Consider the following 24,985-nt stretch of genomic DNA (forward strand, 5'->3'; position numbering starts at 1 on the left):
TTTTCTATGACCACCCATTCAAACAATAAAAATGTATTTTCCTACAAATACAATGCTTTCAAATAACATGCACACTATGTAGAAAAACTGTTTTAACTACAGTAATAATTTGTATGAATTTAAATGTCTTAGAAGAGGAAAACAAATGCATAAATAAAAATATATTTAATAAATACACTTACATCAACACTACAAGGAAAATATATCAGAAAAAATTAAGTTATGAGGCAAATGTGAACATTCTGATTTTATAGTTATATGTTATGAAGTTAAAAACCCCCCACAAAAACAACCTTCACCTGTAATTTTTGTGGTGTCAAGCACCAAGAATGTATTTGCTGCTGTACCGGAGGAGGATGTGACATTGTGTGGCCACTGCTCCAAGCCTCTAAAGTATTCTAAAAACAATTAATGACAACAACAATAGTAATAGTGTTAGTAGATTATCTAAAATTCAAATTGTCTCAATGGTGTTCACTATAAATCAATTCTTAATGGAACAATAAAATACTACTTAATACAATAAAATATAGGTTAATATGTGAGAAAAATAAAAATAAAAACCAACCAATTATGATGGATAATTAAATAAAATCAAATAATATACATTTCAAAGTTCACCAAAATTCATTTTAGTTTCTACAATACTATCCATGTGATGATTCAGGATTCCAAATATAACCAAAGATGATAGACAAAATGGCATGACCCTTTTCATACCTTCTGCTATGGTACTGTTTTAGCTATTGTAATGGTGAACTACTCTTACACCAATGTCACAGTTGTGAATACAGTGTTCCCTCGATTTTTGCGGGTTCAAACTTCGCTAATAGCTTATACCACGGTTTATAAAAAAATATTAATTAAAAAATGCTTAACATTTTTTAACATCCCACCTGATGATGTCATACATCATCGCCAAACTTTTGTCTGCCATTGCTGATTGGCCAAAATCTTGGCCAATCAGCATTGTTATCCAAAAATATAAATATCAGGATCACTAAGTGTCTTATTCAATGGTGAGTACCAATAATAATTGTGAGTAAATGGTTGTTAAGGGAATGAGAAATGGTAATTTAAGGGTTTAAAGTGTTAAGGGATGGCTTGTGATACTGTTCATAGAGAAAAATTGTGTATTTACTTCCGCATCTCTACTTCGCGGAAATTCAACTTTCGCGGGCAGTCTCAGAACGCATCCCCTGCGAAAATCGAGGGAACACTGTATTATAATTGTTATAAAGACCTATCTTGGTAATAGCCTAATTCTTTTGAAGGGCTGATTCTTGAAACTAAGTGGGGCTCTTATATGAGTATATATACCTTGGTTGGACTAGATGGTCTTTTCCTCTTGGCTGGACTGGACAGGTCATCTACATGGCTAGAAGGTATCATGTGTAGTGGCAACTGCTGTGAAATAGGTGTCTGACTGAGGCCTAGTACAGGTTCAGTATTTTGATGAGGTTTACAAGCCTAGGAATCAGAGGGAGAAAAAATATGGTTCTATTCATTTTAAACTGTTCCTTGAATAGTATTTATTACCAGTTGTACATTTTAAAAAGGGCTGTGAATTTACTCTGAACTTATTTATTGAAAATCAATTTCATAGTATCAAAGAAGTAGTGTGTACCTTTCATGGGTTTGTTTTCAAGACAGAAAAAAACCTGCTGCAAATGCTATGTGGGATATCTTTGTGATAATTATGAAATCCACAAAGGTTCTAAAATGGTACCCCCATATTTATTCCATGACAGGGATGTTCTTTATTCTCCCTCTGCTATTAAGTCTTATTACCAGTGAAAACTAACTCTGTGCTACAGCAAAATAATTTTGACTACTACGATTGATTGAAAAGAACCCTTAAAAAGCTGGGCACCTGCAGAACATAACCCAACTTCTCACCTGCTGTGTTGTGTTCATGGCACCCTGCCTGGAGGTAAGCTCTGCGGGGATTGGTAGGCTCCATGCCTCCTCAATACTAGGAAGTAATTTAGTTTTATTCTGTAGACTACCTTGTGGAAGGTTACACAACTGAGCCTAGGAAAAATTATGTAAAAAGTGAATTTAACACAAGCCTAATTTAGTAAGATCAAGTCCATGAAATTTTCCTAAATTCTGTACTCTATTATGTCTTAGAAAGGATCAATTTTAAATCTGGGACTTCAGAGAAATGCTAAGGATAAAGAGGGTAACCAGATATAAACCTTTGTGAGAATTTGAACAAAACTGAGCTCTGATTTCAGTGGTCTCATTAATCCTTTGGTTCTGAAGTTGCTAACAAGAGCAAAAGATAGTGTGTGTATTCTCTTACTAAATGCTATGATAACTTAAAATGTAGACAACACAAAATATGCATAAATTATATCAAGATACAAAAAATACTTAAGAATAGAGACCCACTTAAAATGAAAAATCAAATGAAACTGTAAGCTATGGCATGTCCTGAATGCATATGGAAACAGACTGTGAAGCTTATGAAACAATCACATATAAAATGTCTGTGTCCTTATTTTTCTCCTCCTTTCTAACTTGATATTATTACTAAATAGATCCCTATTTTAAGACCATGTTTTACCTGTAAATACTTTATTCGTGCTGCAAGTGCAGAGGTATTACTACAGTTTTTGCTTCTGGTTGCATTTAAGTAGCATTTAATGGCATCCTGAGACTGATTGCAGGATTCATAGAGAGTGCCAAGATCCATCCAGGCTGCAGCATGGCCATGGTCCAATTGTACAGCACAGATATAAGCCTGTAAAGCATCCATAGGCTGATTCTGTTGTTGGTACAGCACACTAAAAAGACAAATGCTCAATTGTGAATACCAAAATCATCTCCAAATTTCATCATTTGTCTCAATTTGTACTTAAATAGGTGATAAGCATAAAACCTCAATTTACTATAATAAAATGTTTGGAAGTGCTTCAAATATCTTTTTAAACAAGAGGTTGTATTGTACAGGGCTTAGTAAATTTTGCCTAAAAGTTAACATTAACTTTGAGAATATATACATCTCAGATGTAAAGAATATCCAACATAAGAAATTATAATCTTTATATTTCATAAAAACAGTTCCAAGATAGTCACATGATAAAACATCTATTAATGCATTGCTGCATTATATTACATTTTGTTACATTACTTCTCTCATAATCTCTTACCCTATAGAACACCATGTGTCTGCACTTGCTTCTGATTTATCAATAGACTGCCTATAAGAAATAAAGGCATCCTGAACTTTTCCAATACTTGAATAGCACCTGAAAAGAATAGATGGATAAAAACAAATATAGAGGCTGATTTTAATTTTTTTAAAAAATATTGCATAGATTTATTACAATTCATATATTCTTACAATTTGCACCTAGTTCAATTAATCTTTCTCCAGAATCAATTTTACCAGAACCTTGCAACCATCGAAAAATTTCTAACATGAAATACAAGTGGTATTTGTATGCATCATTTGTAGGTTAGCTACTATATTTTTCGGAGTACAAAATCACCTTAGTTTGGGGGGAGGGGAAAAAGGGGAGGGGGAATTCTGCCTACCAGATCTTCTGGTAGTATAATCTACATTATACTCTGAATGTAGCTTTTTTGAAGCTTTTTTTTCAGTCGTAACAAGGACCTAGCGAGTGAAGCGATCTTCTACGCACTTTGCCTGCTTTTCTCATTGCTGCTCCCTCTAATGACCAGCTGTGCTTTAGAAGCTGTTTTTATTCCCAACTAGGAGATAAAAAGTGTGCACACATGCTCAAAACCAGCGAACTAATGTGCTGAAACTGACCAGACTAGGGATGCTAGCCAGAATATTTGATAGGCAGAATTCCCCCTTTTTCCCTCCCTGAAAACTAAGGTGCATCTTATACTCCGAAAAATATGACAGATAACCTACAAATGATGCATACAAATCTCCAGAGTATAGACTTTCTCTAGCATCTTCTAAGTCACTGAGACTCAAGGAGTAACTGTATAAAATGTAATTGTATAAAATAACATTATCCTATCCTAAATCAGGCATTTGCTTCCTTATAATAATACATTCTTACCTTCCAAGGAAATACCAGGATTGGCCAGAGTTTGGATCTGCCTCTAGAGACTTTTGGAGACATTGAATAGCATAGGTTTCCTTGGTGGCTTTATCTCCTAATTGATCCACTGTATGATGCATCCAGCCTAAGAAAAGAAATATCTATACATTATTTGGTATTTATGTCTTAGAATGAATCAGATTATTATTATTTTATTTATTCTGTGTAAACCTTCCTATAAATATAATTAACAGAGATATTTACTTTACCAATCCAACAGAAAATTAGCACTTATAAAAGGTATTTAATTAGCAGACAACAATACATTCTGCTTAAATCTGAGCATTTTACCATTGCGGTTTTCTTACAATTCTCTCGTTTTCATTTGGTTTATCAGAACAAATGAAAACTATAGCAATTATTCTATACAAACTCACTACATGAACCATTATATGTAAATATAATGGGGGGAAGTCAATATACAATTAGGGAAATACAAATAATCATAAATTCAACATTAAAACAAAAAATAAGTACATTATTGTAAGATTTAAGCAGCCACTAAAAGGTAACATATAGGAATAGATATAGGATTACAGTATTTTTCGGAGTATAAGATACACCATTAAGTATAAGACACAACTTAGTTTTGGGGGAGGAAAACGGGAGGGGGGATTTGCCTCTTCCTCCCAGCAATTTGCCTCCCTGCAAGCAGTACAGATGATATACACTGTTTGCTCTGTATTTCTGGCCATGTCTGCCTGACCCATAGAAACAGCAAAGAATTGGAGAAATTTAGATTATGGCAGTATATTAATGCCAGAAAGTTTTCTTAAATGTAGTCACACTAACTCCTCCCAATTATTTAAATAGATCTACTCCAAACATGACTAAATCATGGTTTAACTCAGCTGTTTTATCTTAATATTAAACACTGCTACATTTCAGATTATACTTGTATAGATGCTGTTAAAATTGTTGTGGCTTTCTGGGAATATACAATATTTTATGCTATTTAAGAGAAGATACAATAGCACTGGGCCTCTTCAAATCAAGCATTTATTTTAAAAAGCTTCTTCATTTTGTTAAGTTGTCTAGAACAATAATAAAGCAGTCTTAAAAAATAAGTCTAACATTCTATAGACATTTATAGTTATGGACTTATCTCCTTGCATCCAGTTTCAACAACTGATTAGCACAAGAAAGTAAAATTCTGCCTCTGCCTCTCTCACCCAGCAATTTGCCTCCTTGCCACTTTAATTTCACTTTCATTTTAGCGTGTGAGCTTGCCTGCACTCCTGAGAAGGAGCTTCCCAGCTGTGCTTCAGATGAAGAATAAAGGTCAGCATTAGGGAAGGCTTCTTCTGACACAAAGACACCAGGGGGAAAGCCCCAAAAATTGCATCATCAGTAGATTCCTATCGGTGCAGCACTCTGGACCACATCGGTAGGAACCCCCCATTGCCCGGAAATGGGGAAAAAAATACCCAATGGACAAACCGGAAGGGCATTTTTCCAAACTTTCAGTTTGTCCGTTGGGTGATTATTATTATTTTTGCCTCCGGGGGGTCAGGGAAGCTTTCTGAAGCATCCAGAGGGCGAAATGGCCCTTCCCAAAGCCAAAAATCAGCTGGCCAGCATGCGCACTAGAGCTGACACAGGGCAACACCTCATGTGCCCTCTGATATGGCTCCACAGGTGGCACACATGCCATAGGTTCGCCATCACAGGTATATAGGGATCCTTAATTAATTACAATAATCTATAACAGAGAGGAAATATCTGTATTAGTAAGAGAGGTGATGTTAGACTACCCAGTCCCTGTAAAGGAAAACCATTATTGTATTTAGGATTAAACTAACATGAGTTAGAGGTTCAAGTGGTGCTTTATGTTACTAATAAGATTTATTTGTATGCAGTTACTAAAACTGAAGCCATTCCTATGTAACACCTGCCATTTTTAAAAGTGCTTGGCTGTTCCCAGAAAAACCCCAAGACTCAGTTCTAAGTAGCAAACCAGCAAACTGTAGTTCTTTCTGATAGCTGATTTCAGAGAATGCAAACGCATTGCTACTTTTGGATAAAAATGTATTTTATATACTGATATATTTTAAAAAGTTCTACACCATTCTTTTTCTATATTATATCAATCTCAACCTGTAATTGTACCATACAAAAAAACCACTAAACCACAATTGCAACAATGAATTGAAAGTAAAAGAATAAGTTTTCAATTTATTTAATTTGGATATTAGTATCATTCTGATACTAATTTTATTATTTAAAAAATGTAGTTGATGGTGCTATATGATTTAAAGCTGTATCCTTTGATGCAAAAATATCAAGTATTTTTCTAATGAAAAATTAAAATCTGAAATTGAATTTTTGGAGAACTAGATGTTTTAAAATTTCCGGCAAATCAAAGAATATTAAACAGACTCTTGTATTTCTTAATTTATACATACCTAACTGCTGCAACACAGTTGCTTTCACTTGTGCAGGAAGGTTTTCAGACTGCAAAAGTTGTTCATATTCCTTCTTTGCCAAATGATATTTTTTCTAAAAAGTAGAATGAGATGTTAATTGAAGTGATAACTTTTTAAAACTGGAAGCTAGATTGATATTACATACATACATACATACATACATACATACATACATACATACATACATACAGCAACTAACACATTGCAGCAGAATACTATGCTTATAATGAAGAAATTATTTAAAGAAACAAATTCAAATATAATATTTGAATCTGCTAAATCTTGATCTATCAGCTTACTATTAATTAAACATGAACTATTCAAATTCTACTATATTACTAATGCTCTACTTGGGTAGTGATGACAATGTCCATCTAATAAATTTAGACTACCCATACACAACTCCAAAATGAAGAGGAAAAATAAATTACTGGAGAACCAACATAAATCGATGGAAGTGAATAAATGCAATCCATTAAACTAAACAAAAGTTAATTATATTCAAAATTTTCTCAATGTTCAACATTGTCATTTTCTGATTCTCAATTTCTATGCTTCATATTAGGATTAAATCTCCTACATGGTATGTAAAAGTAAATGGAAAAGATGTGGAACAAGTGAGGAGATCCTTAATCAAAGCGGGGTTTTAAAATAGAGCAAATACTGTCAAGCAACTAGAACATCTGCCTTTTCAATTCAAACATACTGGGTTGGATCCAGGGCTGCTGCTCCACAAATGGAAGAGCCTCTTCCGTTCCCAGAAGTGAGTTGGATCCAGTGGATGCTCCTCCTCAACTGGATGCTTCTGCAGGTGGAAGAGGGGGAAGCAATTTTCACTGATTTCCCCTTCCCCCTGCAGCCCTCACTGCTACATCAAACACATGCAAAAATGGCACCCAACCATCTAGGACAGATTTTTGAGCGCATACAGGCTGTAGCGGGAGGGGAAAATAAGCAAAAATAATTTCTTTCCCTCACCCCTCAACTGAGGTATCTATTCTGTTCTGCCCCATAAAATTCTGTAAAGAGATTTTTTTATTTAATATGTGACAGACCCTAGGCCCAAGTAGGTCAATCACTGCAGCCATTTGGATCTCTGAAATTATCAATTTATTTAGTTAAATGTATTATGGGAACCCACTCCAAAAGATTATGAGTAGCTTATGGTATTGAAATATACAGTTAAATTAGTTTTTAAAAAACAAAATTTAACAGGCCAAAGGGGCGGGGGGAATCATAATAAAAATAACACACGAAGCCTTTACTAAAAAACTAGCTTCAGGCCTAGGAACAGAGTAGGTAGTAAGGGCCTGCCAAAATCTCAGGAGAGTAGGCACCTTACATATCTCGAGGTGGGAGTGGCGGGGAGGAGGGCAGAGATAGAAATAAAGAATGTCTGCTTTTTCAGTCCCTCAGATGGCAATATTTGGGATTGGACTGCACCCACTCTGCTGAAATCTGCCAAAATATACCAAGTGGGCAGAAAACATTGGGGATAGCTACATATGAAAATATAATATGGCTAATAATAAGGTGAATAAATAGATAAATATTTGAGAGCATTGTTATCATGTTTAAGTGTAATCTCAAAACTTAGTATATGTGTATGTATGTGTTATCATTTCATATACCAAGGTATATAAAAGGTATGTTTTCTATTGCAACACTATACCGTTTTCCCCAAATAAGACATTCCTTGATAATATGCCCAATCGGGCTTTTGAGTGCATGGCAATAAGGCTAAGTGCTTATTTCAGGGTTCAAAAAAATATAAGACAGGGTCTTATTTTGGGGAAAACGTACATATTTAACAGAAAACAGAAATGGAACTCGTTATTATTGAGTTTTTTAAACATAATATATTTGAATATTGCAATAAATCATTATCAGGCTATTAATTAGAGCAGTGTTTCCCAACCTTTTTTGAGCTGCGGCACATTATTCATATTTTCAAAATCCTGGGGAACATTGAAAGGGGGGGCGGCAGGGGGGGAGGGGCTAAAGAAAAGTTTGGACAAAAAAACCCCTCTCTCTTCCTCCCTTTCGCTCTATTTCTCCCTCTTTCTCTCTTTTCCTTCCTTCCCTTCTTTCTCTCTCTCCATCCCTCTTTCTTTCTTCCTCTCTTTTTTCCTCTCTTTCTCTCTCCCTCCTTCCCTTCCTCTATGTCTTTCTCTCTCCCTTGCTCTCTCTCTCTCTATTGCTATCTTTCTTGCTTTTTTCTCTCTTTCTTGCTCCCTCTCTCTCTTTCACTGTCTCTTGCTATATGTCTCTTTCTTTCTCTTTGCCTCTCTTGCTATCTCTATTTCTTTCTCTCTCACTCTCTCTCTGCCTCTCTTGCTAAGTCTCTCTTTTTCTCTTGCTATGTCTCTCTTTCTTTTTCTCTCTCTCTGCCTCTCTTGCTATGTCTCTCTTTCTCTCTCTCTTTCTCTATCTCTCTTTCTCTGCCTCTCTTGCTGCCTCTCTTTCTCGCTCTGTCTCTCTTTCTCTACCTCTCTTGCTATGTCTCTCTTTCTCTCTCTCTCTGCCTCTCTTATATGTCTCTTTCTTTCTCTCTCTCTCTCAGCTGACTGCAAGCGGGAGCCCTGATGGCGGCAGCTGGACGTGCTGCTGGACACCGTATATGCCAGGCCCGCAGCGCCAGCATGTATGACGTCCAGCAGCACATCCAACCGCCACCGTCAGGGCTCCTGCTTGCAGTCAGCTGAGAGAGAGAGAGAGAGCTCCCTCTCGCCGCCGCCTGGAGCTCCCTCTCGCCACCGCCATCTCCCCGCGACTGCCTGCGGCCGCTGCAGCCACCACCCCCCACTCCCACCGCCAGTGCCCTCCCGCCAGGCCACAAAGGACACTTGCCGCCGACGCCAGGGAAGCTCCAGCTGGGCTCTCCTTCTTCCTGCCTTCCTTCTTTGGGGCCCAGCAGGAGAGCGCCGAAAACCGCGGCATCGAGCAGGAACCGGGGGACAGCTGCGAGCGGGAGCTCCAGGTCGGCACCGGCAGCGCCCCGCCCAGCTGGAGCTTCCCTAGGCGCTTCACGGCACACCTGACCGTGTCTCGCGGCACACTAGTGTGCCGTGGCACACCGGATGTGAAACGCTGAATTAGAGTCCAAAAATATTCACTATAGTGTCATTGATCAGATCCATAAAGACATAAGTTATCTTGAATATTCTCTAAAAATGCACGTTTTGTATATGTCATTTGAATGCATTCTAGTTTAAGGATTTCATATCTTCCTATGTTACATAGTGTACTTAATGTACATTTTGACTGTTCAATAAATAAATTCCTTTGGAAATGCAAAGTAGTACTAACAATGATACATACAATAAGTCAGTAACAAATAACAACAAAGTTTTCATAGGTTCTTAAGAATAGCCCAGTTTTAATATATTTGTTTATGGTTTATAAAAATATAAAATAATAAATAGTTTGACCTGTTAAGTTGTAACTATTTTTAAAAAGAATTTTTTCTTATTATCTTATTTGTTTGTCTCCTAGAACTACTGTATGTAATTTTTTAAATCAAGGTGGAAGAACTTGATTACAAAATATAGTCCCACTGACATAGTCCAAATTGTTATATTTAATATTCAAAAGGTAACACATGCTTACCTGGGTTTCATATAAATGGGCAACATGAAACCGAACTGTGAAAGTATGGAAATAAAAATATTAGGAAGAGCAGATTCAAGGTAAGTATTGCATATATGTATAACTTTAAGTGGTATTGCTTACATAAACTTACTTATGTATAAGTTTAAGTGTAATCAGGAAAGAAAAGGACATGTACAGATGCAAAGAATATAGTTCTATCCTTCCAGAAAAACATATGTGAAAAGAATCATCTTTATAAACAACTAATGTGCAACAAATTGGAGTTGCACATGCATATAAAGAAAACATGCAGGTCTGGTGAATTATTTATTTACTTATATACTGTCCCTTTGGGTTCCTGGAATAATCCCTCAAAAATTTTCAGAATATATATTTTTTAATTAGGACAAAGGAAATAGCCTGCAAATGGGTTCTGTTTCAATTCAACGAAAATATACTTTAATAATTTTTGGGCTTCAAAGAAAACATCATTTTGTTCCGTTCTCGGCCCCGGGGATGAGTGGGGTGCGTGGCATCCAGCTAATGGAGGAGCGCGTGGGGCAGCGGACGGGACTCAGCTCCACCAGCCCCCACCCCAATCTCCCTCTCAAAGGCGCCCCCGAAGGCGGGAGATTTGGATGGGGGCTGATAGAGCCGAGTCTCGTCCGCTGGCCCGCGTGCTCCCCTGCCGGCTGGATGCCATGCGCCCCACTTATCCCTGGGGCCTGCAGCCGATGACTGCCAGGTAGCCTAGGGCAGTGTTTCCCAACCTTTTTTGAGCCGCGGCACATTATTCATATTTTCAAAATCCTGGGGAACACTGAACGGGGGGCAGGGGGGGCACGGGGGGCTAAAGAAAAGTTTGGACAAAAAAAATATCTCTTCCTCCATTTCACTCTATTTCTCCCTCCCTCTTTCTCTCTCTTCCTTCATTCCCTTCTTTCTCTCTCTCCATCCCTCTTTCTTTCTTTCTTCCTCTTTTTTGCTCTCTTTCTCTCTCCCTCCTTCCCTCCCTCTATGTCTTTCTCTCTCCCTTGCTCTCTCTGCCTCTCTTGCTATCTCTCTTTCATTCTCTCTCTTTCTCTCTTTCGGTCTCTCTTGCTATGTCTCTTTCATTCTCTCTCTTTCTCTCTCTTTCTGTCTCTTGCTATGTCTCTTTCATTCTCTCTCTTTCTGTCTCTCTTGCTATGTCTCTTTCTCTCTCTCTCTCTCTCTCTTGCTATCTCTCTTTCATTCTCTCTCTTTCTCTCTCTTTCTGTCTCTCTTACTATGCCTCTTTCTCTCTCTCTTTCTCTGTCTCTGTCTCTCTTGCTATCTCTTTCTCTCTCTCTTGCTATCTCTTTCTTTCTTTTTCTCTCTCTCTCTTGCTATGTCTCTCTTTCTCTCTCTCTCTGTCTCCTTCCCTCTTTCCTTTCTATCTCTCCCTCCCTCTTTCCTTTCTATATGTCCCTCCCTCTTTCCTCCCTCCCTCTTTCCTTTCTATCTCTTTTCTTTCTATCTCTCCCTCCCTCTTTCTTCCCTCCCTCCCTCTTTCCTTTCTATCTCTTTTCTTTCTATCTCTCCCTCCCTCTTTCCTCCCTCCCTCTTTCCTTTCTATCTCTCCCTCCCTCTTTCCTTTCTATCTTTCTCTCTGTCCCTCAGCGGCGGCAAAGAAGAAGGAAGGCAGGCTGCAGAGGGCACCGAGGACAAGAGCGCTCGCTCGCTCCCTCGCCCTCTGACTTCCCTCCCTCGCTGCTGAAGGGACAAGCGCGGGCACGCTGCAAGAAGGGTTTTTTTGCTTTTTTTTGCTTTTTTTCCCCTTCCCCCGCCTCACAGGAGAGAGTGAGAGAGAGAAAGAGCAGCGCCCTGTCGGTTCCGAGCGCAGCCAGGGAAAGCGGCCTCGAGCCGAGTGCGAACTGCGGGATGCGGCAAAGGACTCCTTGTCAACCAAAAAAGGGTGGGGGTGGCAAAGGCAAAGTCTGGGAGGCGGGGAAGGGAAGAGCGGGAGACCCCCAGACAGAACGGCTGAGGGGAAGGAAAGACGGAAGGAGGGAGGGATTGAGAAGCGAAGCCAGGGAGGGCTGAGAGAAAAGGGGAGCGGTGCGCGCGAGAGAGGGGCGGGGCGTGCATTCCTGAAACGGATGGAGAAAGCCCTCTCTCGCAGCGAAAGCGCTCCCAGCCAGGGGGCTGCGAGAGAGGGCTGGGAGCGCTTTCGTCCCGAGGAGCTGAAGCTGCCGCCGCTGCCGCCGCGAGAGAAGTCGCGCCCCAAGGCAGGGGGCGGCGGAGGAGAGGGGGCAGATCGGGCGGGGAGCTTTGCGGCACTAGGGGACAGTCGCTGCTGCTGCTGGGGCAGTGCCAGCAGAAACCATGGGAGAAACGTCTGTAAAGCCTGCCGCCGGGTAGTTGAGGCAGGGCGAACAGCAGCAGCTTCCAAGAAGTGGGAGGATGTCCCCTCAACATATCCAGCCAGCGGAGGAGCCCGCGGGGCAACTTCAATTATCCAGTGAGACGGGGCTCGGCTCCATCAGCCCCAATCCTAATTTTCCGCCTAAGGGGGCGCCTTTGGGAGGGCGCAGCAATCAGTGAAGGCGCTCCAAGCACAGGGCATGGGGGCTGATAGAGCTGAGTCCCATTTGGATGATCGAAGCTGCCCCACAGGCTCCTCTGTTGGCTGGATGCCTCATGCCCCACTCATCCCTGGAGGACAAGCTAAGAAGAAGGAGGGTAAGCTGCTGGCTCATCCCCGGAGAAACAGAGATGGAGGGAAAGGGGGGGGAGGTAAGTGAAAGGGGGAGGGAATGTGAGATAAAAGAAAAATGAGAAACTGATGGAGGGAAAGAACGGGGAGAGGAAAAACAAACAAATGAGAGAGAGAAGGGATGAGAAGGAAAAAGAGAGGGAGAGGGAAGAGAAAAACAGAAATGAAAGAGAGAGAGAGAGAAATAAGGGAAAGATTGAGAGAGCGGGTAAAGGGAAACAAATGAGAGAGAGAGAAGGGGAGAGAAAGAAAAAGGGAGAGGAAGAGGAAAGAGAAAAACAGAAATGAAAGTTAGAAAAATGAGAGCAAAAAGGGGGAGAGAGGGAAAAGAGAGAAAGAGAAGTAGAGAGAAATAAAGAAAAGGGAGAGGGGGGGAAGAGGAAGGAAGGAAGGAGGAAGGGAGGGAAGGAAGGAAAGAAAGAAAGAAGGAAGACATTTCCCACAGAAAACACCAGGAGCCACAAACCCACCCCCTAGTGGCTAGAGAGGTTACTATTACACTGCACACCAAGACAACTAGACACAGGAACAGTTTTTTCCCTGAACGCCATCACTCTACTAAACAAATAATTCCCTCAACACTGTCAAACTTTTTACTAGGTCTGCACTACTATTACTACTAGTTTTTTTCTCATAATTCCTATCACCCATTTCCTCCCACTTAGGACTGTATGATTGTAACCTGTTCCTTCTATCCTAAGATCTTTATTAAGATTGTTTCTTCATTGCTTATTTGACCCCTATGACAATCATTAAGTGTTGTACCACATGATTTTTGACAAATGTATTTTTCTTTTATGTATACTGAGAGCACCTGCACCAAGACAAATTCCTTCTGTGCCCAATCACACTTGGCCAATAAAGAATTCTATTCTATTCTATTCGATTCTACTATTACTATTTAATACTGCACCATTTAGTTCAGAATACTTTTTCTTTGTTCTCCTCCTCTAAAATCTAGATGCGTCCTATACACTGGTGCATCTTATACACCAAAAAATACGGTATTTTTGAATTACCTAATCATTCAATGTATATTCAAGATAACTTACAATAAACCACAAATAGCTAAATGTAGCAGGAAATTAAACATACATTTGGAAAGACATTAAGTATCCCGGCTTATCATTTTTTAAGTGACCCTTAATTCAAATAACAACTTCTTCATGATAGAAAATTATTTTGACATAAGTTTCATCCTAAAAATAATTAGTCAAACAATTTTTGTCTGTCCATCTTCTTATTGTAAAAGAAGACACCATACTTTGACTATAAGATGCTTTGATAAGATGCTCAGCAAACTAAAGTGAGTATCTTCATTTTGGCTTTTTAACATCTCTTTTTAATCACGTTACCAATTTAGCCTAACCATGTAAGGGACAAATATTAATTTAATTCGTATCACAAATAACTATAATACTGGTAGTTGGGGAAAAAAAGATTTGAATATGAAAAAACAAATAGTTATTAATCAGTATTACCAATACCATTAACCATCTTTTCCCAAACATTATTAAAGTTATTGAAATGCAAAAGTTATTGAAACCACTGGGTGAGATCATCCAAGGGCATGGGGTGAGGTATCATCAGTACGCTGATGATACCCAGCTGTACATCTCCACCCCATGTCCAGTCAGTGAAGCAGTGGAAGTGATGTGCCGGTGCCTGGAGGCTGTTGGGGTCTGGATGGATGTCAACAGGCTCAAACACAACCCTGACAAGACGGACTGGCTGTGGGTTTTGCCTCCCAAGGACAATACCATCTGTCCACCCATTACCCTGGAGGGGATTATTGACCCCCTCAGAGAGGGTCCAAAACTTGGGCGTCTGCCTCGATCAACAGCTAACATTAGAGAAACATTTTTCAGCTGTGGCGAGGAGGGCATTTTCCCAGGTTCGCCTGGTGCACCAGTTGCGCCCCTATTTGGACCAGGAGTCACTGCTCACAGTCACTCATGCCCTCATCACCTCGAGGTTCGACTACTGCAACACTCTCTACATGGGGCTACCTTTGAAGAGTGTTCGGAAACTTCAGATCGTGCAGAATGTGGCCACGAGAGCAATCGTGGGCCTCCCCAGATATGCCCATGTCTCAACAACACTCCGGCCTGCAATTTTCGGTCACAATTCAAAGTGTTGGTTATGACCTACAAAGCCCTACATGGCATTGGACCAGAATACCTCCGAGACCGCCTTCTGCCACACAAATCCCAGCAGCCGATTAGGTCCCACAGAGTGGGCCTTCTCCATGTCCCATTGACTAAACAATGTCGTCTGGCGGGACCCAGGAGAAGAGCCTTCTCTGTGGCGGCCCCGGCCCTCTGGAACCAACTCCCCCCAGAGATTAGGACTGCCCCACCCTCCTCGCCTTTTGTAAGTTATTAAAAACTCATCTTTGCCGCCAGGCATGGGGAAACTAACACACACACCAATTGTCAAAGCTGGTGTATGGTTTGATTGGTTGTGTGATTATTTTATTTTATTATAAGGGTTTTAAATTATATTTTGAAATTGGATTTGTACACTGCTTATGTTGTTGTGACCCATCCCGAGTCCTCGGAGAGGGGCGGCATACAAATCTAATAAATTATTATTGTTGTTGTTATTGTTGTTATTATTTATTTATTTATTTATTTATTTTTAAATTATCAATGTACGAACTCATCTCTTAGAACACAAATATACACTATATTTTGTGCTTCATGTATCATTCACAATTTTTTCCCTTAAAAAATTCATCTTTTCAAGATTTTTAATGAAGGAAATTTGTTTTTTTCTATAATTTAATCACTGGCAGTACTACAATTTTTATCTTAAGCAAGAATTAAGCAAGAAGCATGTATGACCACTATGTAATATGCATGAGTTTGCCAATGTGATGACACCAGTATAAGCCACCATATCTCAAAACATCTACAGAAATATTATTTCCCTTGCATTTTATTTTATTTTATTCTCTGAATAAAATTCAAATTGCTTCAGAACAAAACATTATCCTCCTCCTGATTTTTTTAAAAATAAATGTTTTAAGGAACATACAGTAGTGGTTTAATTATAAGATGCAAATGTAAAGGTGGGAAGAAGGTAAAAAAGAGAGAAAAATTCTTTGGTGGGCAGGGAATTTTATTTATTTATTATTATTATTATTTTATTTATTTATTTAAATTTATTTATTTATTTGTTTGTTTGTTTATTTGTTTGTTTGACTTCTATGAGAATCTGCCTCTATCAACCTGAGGTAAGTTCTAATGTAGGCTCTTGCCTGTGTTCGGTCAGACTCAGAGTTACTGACCTTCCATGCTTGCTCTAGGCATCTCTTCTGGCGTTTCATCCCATGGAGTTCCTCAGTAAATCAAAGAGATCTCCAGGGTCTACTACCTCGCAGAGGCCACAGAGGTGCAATCTGAGAGCCCCCAGTGCGGCCTTATTACATGCTGTCACTAGAGCCTTAGCCAGACTACAGACAAATGAGTTGGGGATTATTCCAAGCTCCCTCTGAAACCCATCCAGGTCCATTAGGCGCCTGAGGCAGAACCTCCTAATCGGTTCAGTCTCGCTGCGGTGGCAGATTGGTCAGTCAAAGTCCAGCCTCAGCAGGGAATGATCTGACCATGACAAGGGTGTGGTGACTATACCCCTTAAAACCAGATCATTATTCCACTGTTCCGAGAGAAACACCAAGTCGAGTGCATGTCCCCCTCTATGAGTCGGACACTGAATTACTTGGGTGAGGTCCATGGTTGTCATGAAAGCCATGAACTCCTGCCCCATTTCTGAGGTTTCGCCGAGCAATGGTAGATTAAAGTCCCCCAGGATTGCAAGCCTGGGGAACTCCACCGCCAACTCAGCTACCGCCTCGAGCAGCGCAGGCAGGGCTGTTGCAACATAGCTGGGAGGCAGGTATGTTAACAGCAAGCCCTCCTAATTGAGCCCAATACAATAGTCCTTGGTTAACAATGATAATTGGGACCACAATATTCATAGCTATGTGGTCATAAAGTGTCAACTAATGTAATTGTTTACAGACAGCCATTTTAGCAGTCCCTATTGTTAATCAAATCCCACTAGGGTTTAGGTAAAACCCATCTCAAGCCATAGCATTCCTGGCTTGGTCTTTTCCAATTTTGAATCTTTCTAAGGAAAGAAACCACCTCTTCTTGTACTCCCCTCACATGGCTGTCTCCCCATCTCTGCCCACCTACACATTACCCCCGCTACCTGGCTGGCCTCCTTCCACCGGTTCCTCCATGCCTTCTGTCACTGCTTTACCCGGGGCCTTTTTTTTTTGGTGCTGCCTTCTTTTGCAGTGGAATTATCTTGGATCCTGTCCAGGACCTCCATTCATGGTCCATCCAATGACTTTGTTCTCACCCCACCCAGGTTTCTTTCTCAAAATGAACCTTAGCACATGAAAGAAGGCCCTGCCTATGCCAGCATAACAGAAAATCCTTCTTCCACAATAATACCTTTTTTCATGAGAGGCCCTAGGTGAGGCATAAGAAAAGTCCTGGCTGCACTGTTACAAAAGGCAGTGTGAAAGAAGATCATGGTCAACACAGAAGACCAATACAGAAGATGGTCTGTCCTTGGCAGCAGATTGGCTGGCACAGCAGGGGTAGTAGGTAGGTGGGCAGCCAAAAAATGGTCATAAATGCAGTGGGTCTCAGTTGGTATGGATATTTTTCACATGATTGCAGGGGTATCGTAACAGCTGGAACTTCGAAGACCAGTCTCATTCAGTGCCATTGTAACTTTATATAGTTGCTGAATGAATGGATGTTAAACAAGGAGTATTTGAACTGGGAAAATGCAGTATGGACTCTATAAAGAAAGCAGAAAATGAGAATAACTCCCAGTATTTTGTGAATTGGACATGCCTCCCATGAAAATTGTTGTTTGATGATAGAATATTTTCAAAGTTGTAAATGAATCCTTTTATGGGCAAGCTATTTGTGTTGCAACTTGAAATCTCTGACAAAGAATTAGAAAATAAATATATGATACTTTTAACAAATAAATTTTCCTAGCTATCTATCTTGAAAGCGTAATATAAATTTCCAAAGTTCATGAGTAGAGAGAAGGAAGGGAAAACAGGTATCCATTATAGACAAATATTATTTTTGTCCTAGTGGTATTGTTAGACTTTAAAAATATGGAACTAATCATAAATAGAATAGTAAAAGGGGGTAGATGTGAAGAAATGCAATTTTATTCAAAATATTAATTACATTTCTTCATATATATTTATATACCACCTAAATCAAAAAACTTTTCTGGCAGCTTCCACAACATGAATAATTAATTAAAGCTGCCATAGTGCAATTAAGGGATTTTTATATTAAAAATATGCCCATATAATAAATAACTCAAAAAGCCAGTAAGTAACAAAAAGATGGGGGGGGGGGGGGATAGGTGATTCATGGATTCAACTGGAGTGGTCTGTGAAAGAGTGAAGCTTTTAATATCTTTCTAAAATTCACCAGGGAGTCCAACACTAACTTAGGAAAATATGGCCAGAGGAAAAAAAAGTGCTTCCTGGCTGTACCTCCCAGCAGAATGAGACCAGCAGTATTAAGAAATTAAGCCAAATCAGTCAAATAACAGATGAGTTTTGACAGACTGGAGAAAATTATGTACTACATTATACAATTTCTGGAGTTATTTAAGGAAGCATGAAACTTGAAAGCAACTCAGGATATGTGATCAAATGTGCTATAGAAAGAAAAGTTAATAGAGAATTTATGCTGGATTCAGAGAATAAATGGGAATTCAACTTAAGTGTTGGAATTGGGCAAATAAAATAAAGCTTTTAGACTATAACATAATATTTTACTATAGAATATTCTTTATCGGCCAAGTGTGATTGGATATATGTCTCTGGTGTATACGTTCTCAGTGTACATACAAATAACAAAATAATATAAGATACCAATAGGAAAAGCTAATAGGAAAGATGAGAAAGTTAATAGTAACACAACCTCACTAAATGAGTAAATATCCTTAGACATAAGACAATATTATGGGAATAGGTGTTCAGCGATGGCAAGAAGGAAAACTGTCTTTGTGTCCGGTTGTTTTGGCATGCAATGCCCTATAGCAGCCTCCTGAGTTAAAACAGTATATATCCATGAGGTGAGGGATGTGTAAATATTTTCTCAGTCCTCTGATCTGTTCAGTACATAGGTCCTCAAGAGAAGGTAAGCTGGGTTCAATTGTCTTTTCTGCACTTCTAACCATTGGTTGAAGGTTGATGTACTAAGCCAGACAATTACAGAAGCATAGATGACAGATTCAGTAATTCCTCTGTAGAACTGTATCAGTAGCTTCTTGGGAAATCTGATCTTTCTGAATTGATGCTTAAATAAAGCTTTACAGCTTACAGTCCCATTAAGCAGCAAAGTTATTCTACTAAATTAAGAGGTTTTTTCCCTCAATTCAATCAAGTAATGGCGAACCTATGTTGTGCGTGTCCCAAATGACATGCCAGCATCCCCCTCCATTCTTGCTCGATTTTCTGACACTGCAGAAGCCACACAAGAATGAGATGTGCTTTCATGCAGCCTCCAGACCCTCTGAAGACTGCAGCCTCAAAATGTATACAAGAATAAAGCATGTTTTCTTGCTGTTTTCAGAAGCTATGCAAAAGAATCCTCTGAAGTTACTTCCAGACTGAAGGCCTCATGTAACTGGGAGCTCAGATAGGCACATTCTAAGAAGTACCTGGAGCTCTGGAAGAATACAGTCAAACCTCATCTTACGAACCTAATTGGTTCCAGGGGGAGGTTCGTAAGACGAAAGGTTCGTAAGACGAAACATTGTTTCCCATAGGAAACAATGTAAAGTCAATTAATCCATGCAACCAAAAAAAAAAAACGCAAAAAAAACGCTGCCGCCCGGCTGTCACCTTTTAAAACAGCCTGGGGGCTTCTCAGCGACCTCCTGAATGCCGAACGCCAAACCCAAACTTCCGGGTTCGGCGTTCGGGAGGCCGCCGAGAAGCCCCCAGGCTGTTTTAAAAGGTGACAGCCGGGCGGCGGGGCTTCCCAGCAGCCTCCGAACGCCGAACTTTTGCCGGAAGTTCGGGTTTGGCGTTCGGAGGCTGCTGGGAAGCCACGCGGCTGTTTTAAAAGGTGACAGCCGGGCTGGGGGGCTTCCCAGCACCCCCCCCAAACCCCGAACCCGGAAGTTCGGCAAAAGTTCGGGGTTCGGTGGGTGCTGGGAAGCCCCCCAGCCCGGCTGTGACCTCTTAAAACAGCCGCGCGGCTTCCCAGCTGTCTCCCGAAGCCGAACGCCAAACCCGAACTTCCGCGTTCGGCGTTCGAAGACAGCTGGGAAGCCACGCGGCTGTTTTAAAAGGTCACAGCCGGGCTGGGGGGCTTCCCAGCAACCTCCCGAACCGAACCCGGGGTTCAGAAAAATTTTGCCTCTTCTTACGAACTTTTTTCGAGTTACGAACCGGTGTTCGGGAGGCTGCTGGGAAGCCCCGCCGCCCGGCTGTCACCTTTTAAAACAGCCGGGGGCTTCCCAACAGCCTCCCGAACGCCGGTTCGTAACTCGAAAAAAGTTCGTAAGAAGAGGCAAAATTTTTCTGAACCCCGGGTTCGTATCACGAGTTGTTCGTAAGACGAGGGATTCGTATCTTGAGGTACCACTGTATTTACTTGTATTGTATCAAGTGATAATTTCAAACAATGAATACTTTGGAAATGTGAACCATGGGACTTGCGGCCTTTGTTCCCTTTTCCAAGCTCTTAAGAAACTATTGTCTTTTGTATGTTTAATTGAAAGTGAGATTCACCATAGCTAAATGACTGGCACTATTCTAAATCAAGTGTTGACATGAAAGACACACAAAGTAGGGGTCCTTTCAGCTAACTTTCTTTACAGCCATACCCTACCTCAGTTACTCGTAAAGGATGAAACTAGTTTAATAAAGGATAGTTTTTCATTGTTATTATTATAGCAGTGTCTGAGTTTATTTTTCATTATAAGGAAAAGGCAAAATTAAACAATAATCACTCACAAGAAATTGTTCAGAAGAATTATTTGTAATATATTGGTCCAACCAAAAGCTAATTAAAAGATTTCTCTGTAAATGTAAAATACTAATGTACATACTATAATGTTACAGTTAGAAGGTGCTATATGAAATGTAAATAATCATACGAACCATAGAAATTAATTATAAGGATATGATCCAGGACATAAAATGTACAGTAAATACAACTGTAATAAATACTTAAAATACTTACTTTCAGCACTGGACAAAGTGCAAGGATTGCAGTCAATCAAAGCTAACTGAAAATGCTGCAAAATGAACAAAATAATTAATATTTCTCCTAATGAAAATAATTTTTGAAAAATACTTTGAAATATTTGAAACATATTTTCATTCTAATAATTCAATGAATGAAAATATTTTGATAATATTAACATACAGTTAAATAATAGAATTGTGAATGGAAAGTCAATTACATTTTTAAAAATATAAACAATATTACAAAAAATTCTAATTTGAAGTCAAGATAATGGTACTGATATAACAAAATGATACATAAATTTGTAAATCTTCACTCCCATCAAACACATGAAGCATAATCACAGAACTATTTTAAATAAATCAAAGATAATTAATGACCAATATAATCAAATAAAAATCAAACTGGTATTGTAAATAGTATATTAATTGGATCATAAAATCTGCTGTAATTACAGCAATTTAAATAAACTTATATTTTAAAAGAAATTGGGTGTATACGCATAGACTCACAGAATCGAATTTTGCAAATGATACTGATTATCCCTAAGTTATTTTGTCAAGGTTCCAAATAGCATCCAAAATTAAATCAGAGTCCAAGTAAAGTAGTCCTCAAAAATCCAATTTATTAATAGAGCTACTGTATGTTGGCACATCTGGATGAAATCCAAATCTGAAGTCCTTTGGGTTTCACCACCCAACTGAAAGTTCAAGTCTTGCCCCCACACTCAAAAATCCATCACATTGTCCTATTTTCAACTTTCATGCTGGCAGAGTCCACCCATCTCCTTCTGTGCAGGACAAAGGATGACCTTGGCTTCCTAGAAAGAATTTGTTTTGGCTGCATGCCAGCAGCTTCAAATTATCCCCCTCCCATTCTCCCACAATAGAAAATATAGAATAGTATAAAGTGTGGCAGCCCTAAGATCCCAATTAAAATAGCTTCAGCCTGATATTTGCCCTTCTAAAAAATCCAGAAATCATACAATTGCAATGTATTCTGAATATGTTCCTGTTATACCTATTGAAATATAAATATATTTATGAAAACTCTACTGCAAAGAAAATATCACTAAGCATTTTTTCATATTTGTGTTCATTTGCACTTAAGTAACAGAGTATTTCCTCAACACATGCCAACATCAGAAGATTCAGATATATATATTTTTCAGACTATAAGACGCGCGCACACGCGCACACGCGCACACACATACATACACACACACTCACCAAAAATGGGTGGAAATGTCTATGCATCTTATAGACTGAATACAGCCCTGTCTTTGGTAATTAAAAATAATTTAGCATTATATAGCTACATCTAATTATGAATGTGCATCCAGGAACAAATCTATGAATTTTTAACAATCCCATACAAACAAAATACCAAAGTTAATTCTGAGAAATAATTTTTTTAATCAAAAACATGTAGACCGCCGAGACCGCCTTCTGCCACATGAATGATGTCAAGCTAACTGGCCTGTAGTTTCCAGCTTCTTCTCTACTGCCCTTCTTGTGGATAGGCACAACACTGGCCATTCTCCAATCCTCAGGAACATCTCCTGTTAACAGGGATTGGTTAAACAAATCAGTCAGGGGGGTAGCAATGACAGATCTGAGTTCTTTAAGAACTCTGGGATGGATGCCATCTGGACCCATTGCCTTATTTATCTTTAATCTTTCAAGTTCTTCTAAGACATCGGCTTCTAAGATCACTGGAGCTGAATCCATACAGCTGGAAGCAATGCTATATCCCTCTATAGTATTATTTTGTAAGGTGTCTTTTGAGAAAACTGAACAGAAGTAGCTATTGAAATGGTCAGCGATCTCCTTATTCCCATCAATGCATGTATTATTCCCGGTACTAAGCTTTGTGATGCTGCAGTTTTTCTTCTTCCTATCACTAATATATCTGAAGAAGGTTTTATCCCCCTTCTTTACAGATTTTGCAATTTCTTCCTCTTTTGAGGCTTTAGCAGCATATATTATCTGTTTCGCCTCCTTCTGTCTCATTTTATACACCTCTCTATCAGCTATACTTCCAGACTCTTTATACCTCCTATAGGCAGCCTTTTTTTCATTGACTATAGTCCTTACATCATTGCTAAACCATAGCGGTTTCTTCTTCCTTTTACCTTTAGTTACTTGCTTTACATAAAGTCTTGTGGCTTTTAAGATGGCCTTTTTTAATACAGTCCACTGGGTGCTCGCTCCTGCCATTTTATCCCTCCCCTTTAATTCATTATTTAAATATTCCCCCATTGCATTAAAATTTGTTTTTCTGAAATCCAATACTTTGGTTGCAGTATAGGATTGCTCACAATCAGTTTTTACATCAAACCACAAACATAGATGGTCGCTGCAACCTAAATTTTCTCCCACCTTGACCTCTGAAACCCGATTCCCATTCGTAAAAACTAAATCTAGAATATTCTCCCCTCTAGTTGGTGTCTTAACTAGCTGTGCCATAGCTGCTCCTGTAAAGGCCTCTACTATATTCTTACTTTTGCATGTAAGGGCACTGGGGATATTCCAGTCAACATCAGGCATGTTGAAATCACCCATAACCACAATATCTCCCTTTACTGCCATTAGGGTAATCTCATCCACCATCTTGTTGTCATGTTCCTCAGATTGCCCTGGAGGCCTATAGATCACCCCAATTCTAATGACAGAACCGTCTTTATTTTGCATGCAAATCCAGAGGGTCTCCAGATCTTTACATGTATTTTGAATTAGTATTGTTTTTAGACTTTCTTTAACATAAATGGCTACTCCACCTCCCCTTCTCTCTATTCTATCCTTCCTATACAGTGTATATCCTGGTATGGATATTTCCCATTCATTGGAATCCTTAAACCATGTCTCAGTTATGGCAACCAGATCCAAATTATCTCTAGATATTATGGCCATTAACTCACAGAGCTTGTTGCTCAAGCTTCGAGCATTCGTGCACATTACCCGAAGAACATTATTTTCATTATTAGTTTGCCCCTTATCATCAACAACTACATCTATTTTATTTTCAGCTCCCTTTTCATAAGCTTCCAGAAACTGATGTATCCTCATTGGTCGGGGACAGAAATCCTCCACATCTGGTACATCTCTGTCCCCTTTACCTAGTTTAAATGCCTGTCCAAAAAAGCTCTGAATTCCTCACCGAGCACCTGGGTACCTCTGTATGATGGATGCAAACCATCCCTCTTAAACAACTCCCTATTAGACCATCTACTGACATCATGACTTACATAACCAAAACCTTCAGCTTTACACCACTGCCTTAACCACACATTAAACTCTCTGATACAACTTGTTTTACCCTCCTGGCCACAAACCGGTAACACCTCTGAGAAAGTCACTGAATCAGTTATTTTACCCAGCTCCACACTTAGACTTTGAAAATCTCTTTTTACTACATTAACATTTCTCTGGGACAGATCGTTTGTGCCAAGATGCACCACCACATCAACTTTATTACCTTTACTCACAGCCCTGACAATGTTTGTAATCCGCCTCCTGTCCCTGTGGGCAGTGGCTCCTGGAAGACACCTCATCACCTTCACCACTTCCTTCCTCTGTCCCAAATCAACACCTCTGACAATCGAGTCACCCACAAGAACATGTGTCCTCTCTTTATTTCTACTAACTGGACTTGGTTTGGTGACACTATGCACTATTATTGATAAATTCTAAATCAGCCCAGGCCATATCAATGCGGGACCATGACTTGTGAGGAAAAGAGAAAAAAGTGTATTGTCTATTGTTTGGATTAAAGTGACGCCATATGTCTTTTAGCGCTAATTCAGTTGTAAGTTGTTCAAAAGTTGTCGGTAGTTGTTTTCTCTTTTTCATTTGCTTAGTGCTTTTATGACCTGCAAACCCAAGA

At 39.5% G+C, this 24,985-nt stretch overlaps 1 protein-coding gene across 4 annotated transcripts in view; it reads right to left on the bottom strand.

The window, feature by feature from the left end:
- KDM6A (lysine demethylase 6A) overlaps nt 1–24,985 on the bottom strand; it is a 279,276-nt gene that overhangs the window by 109,396 nt on the left and 144,895 nt on the right. Inside the window, exons 7-16 of one of the 4 annotated variants that reach the window (XM_070750519.1) lie at nt 21,095–21,149; nt 10,124–10,158; nt 7,221–7,319; nt 6,494–6,587; nt 4,047–4,173; nt 3,159–3,257; nt 2,573–2,792; nt 1,900–2,034; nt 1,321–1,470; nt 300–398 (exon numbers count right to left, since the gene is read on the bottom strand). In XM_070750519.1, the coding sequence (XP_070606620.1) occupies nt 300–398; nt 1,321–1,470; nt 1,900–2,034; nt 2,573–2,792; nt 3,159–3,257; nt 4,047–4,173; nt 6,494–6,587; nt 7,221–7,319; nt 10,124–10,158; nt 21,095–21,149 (1,113 nt within the window). The remainder of the gene's footprint in view (nt 1–299; nt 399–1,320; nt 1,471–1,899; nt 2,035–2,572; nt 2,793–3,158; nt 3,258–4,046; nt 4,174–6,493; nt 6,588–7,220; nt 7,320–10,123; nt 10,159–21,094; nt 21,150–24,985) is intronic. The other 3 variants (XM_070750520.1, XM_070750521.1, XM_070750522.1) reach the window with 3 other exon arrangements.

This window comes from Erythrolamprus reginae, chromosome 4, assembly GCF_031021105.1.
Source record: "Erythrolamprus reginae isolate rEryReg1 chromosome 4, rEryReg1.hap1, whole genome shotgun sequence".
Taxonomy (NCBI): Eukaryota; Metazoa; Chordata; class Lepidosauria; order Squamata; family Dipsadidae; genus Erythrolamprus; species Erythrolamprus reginae.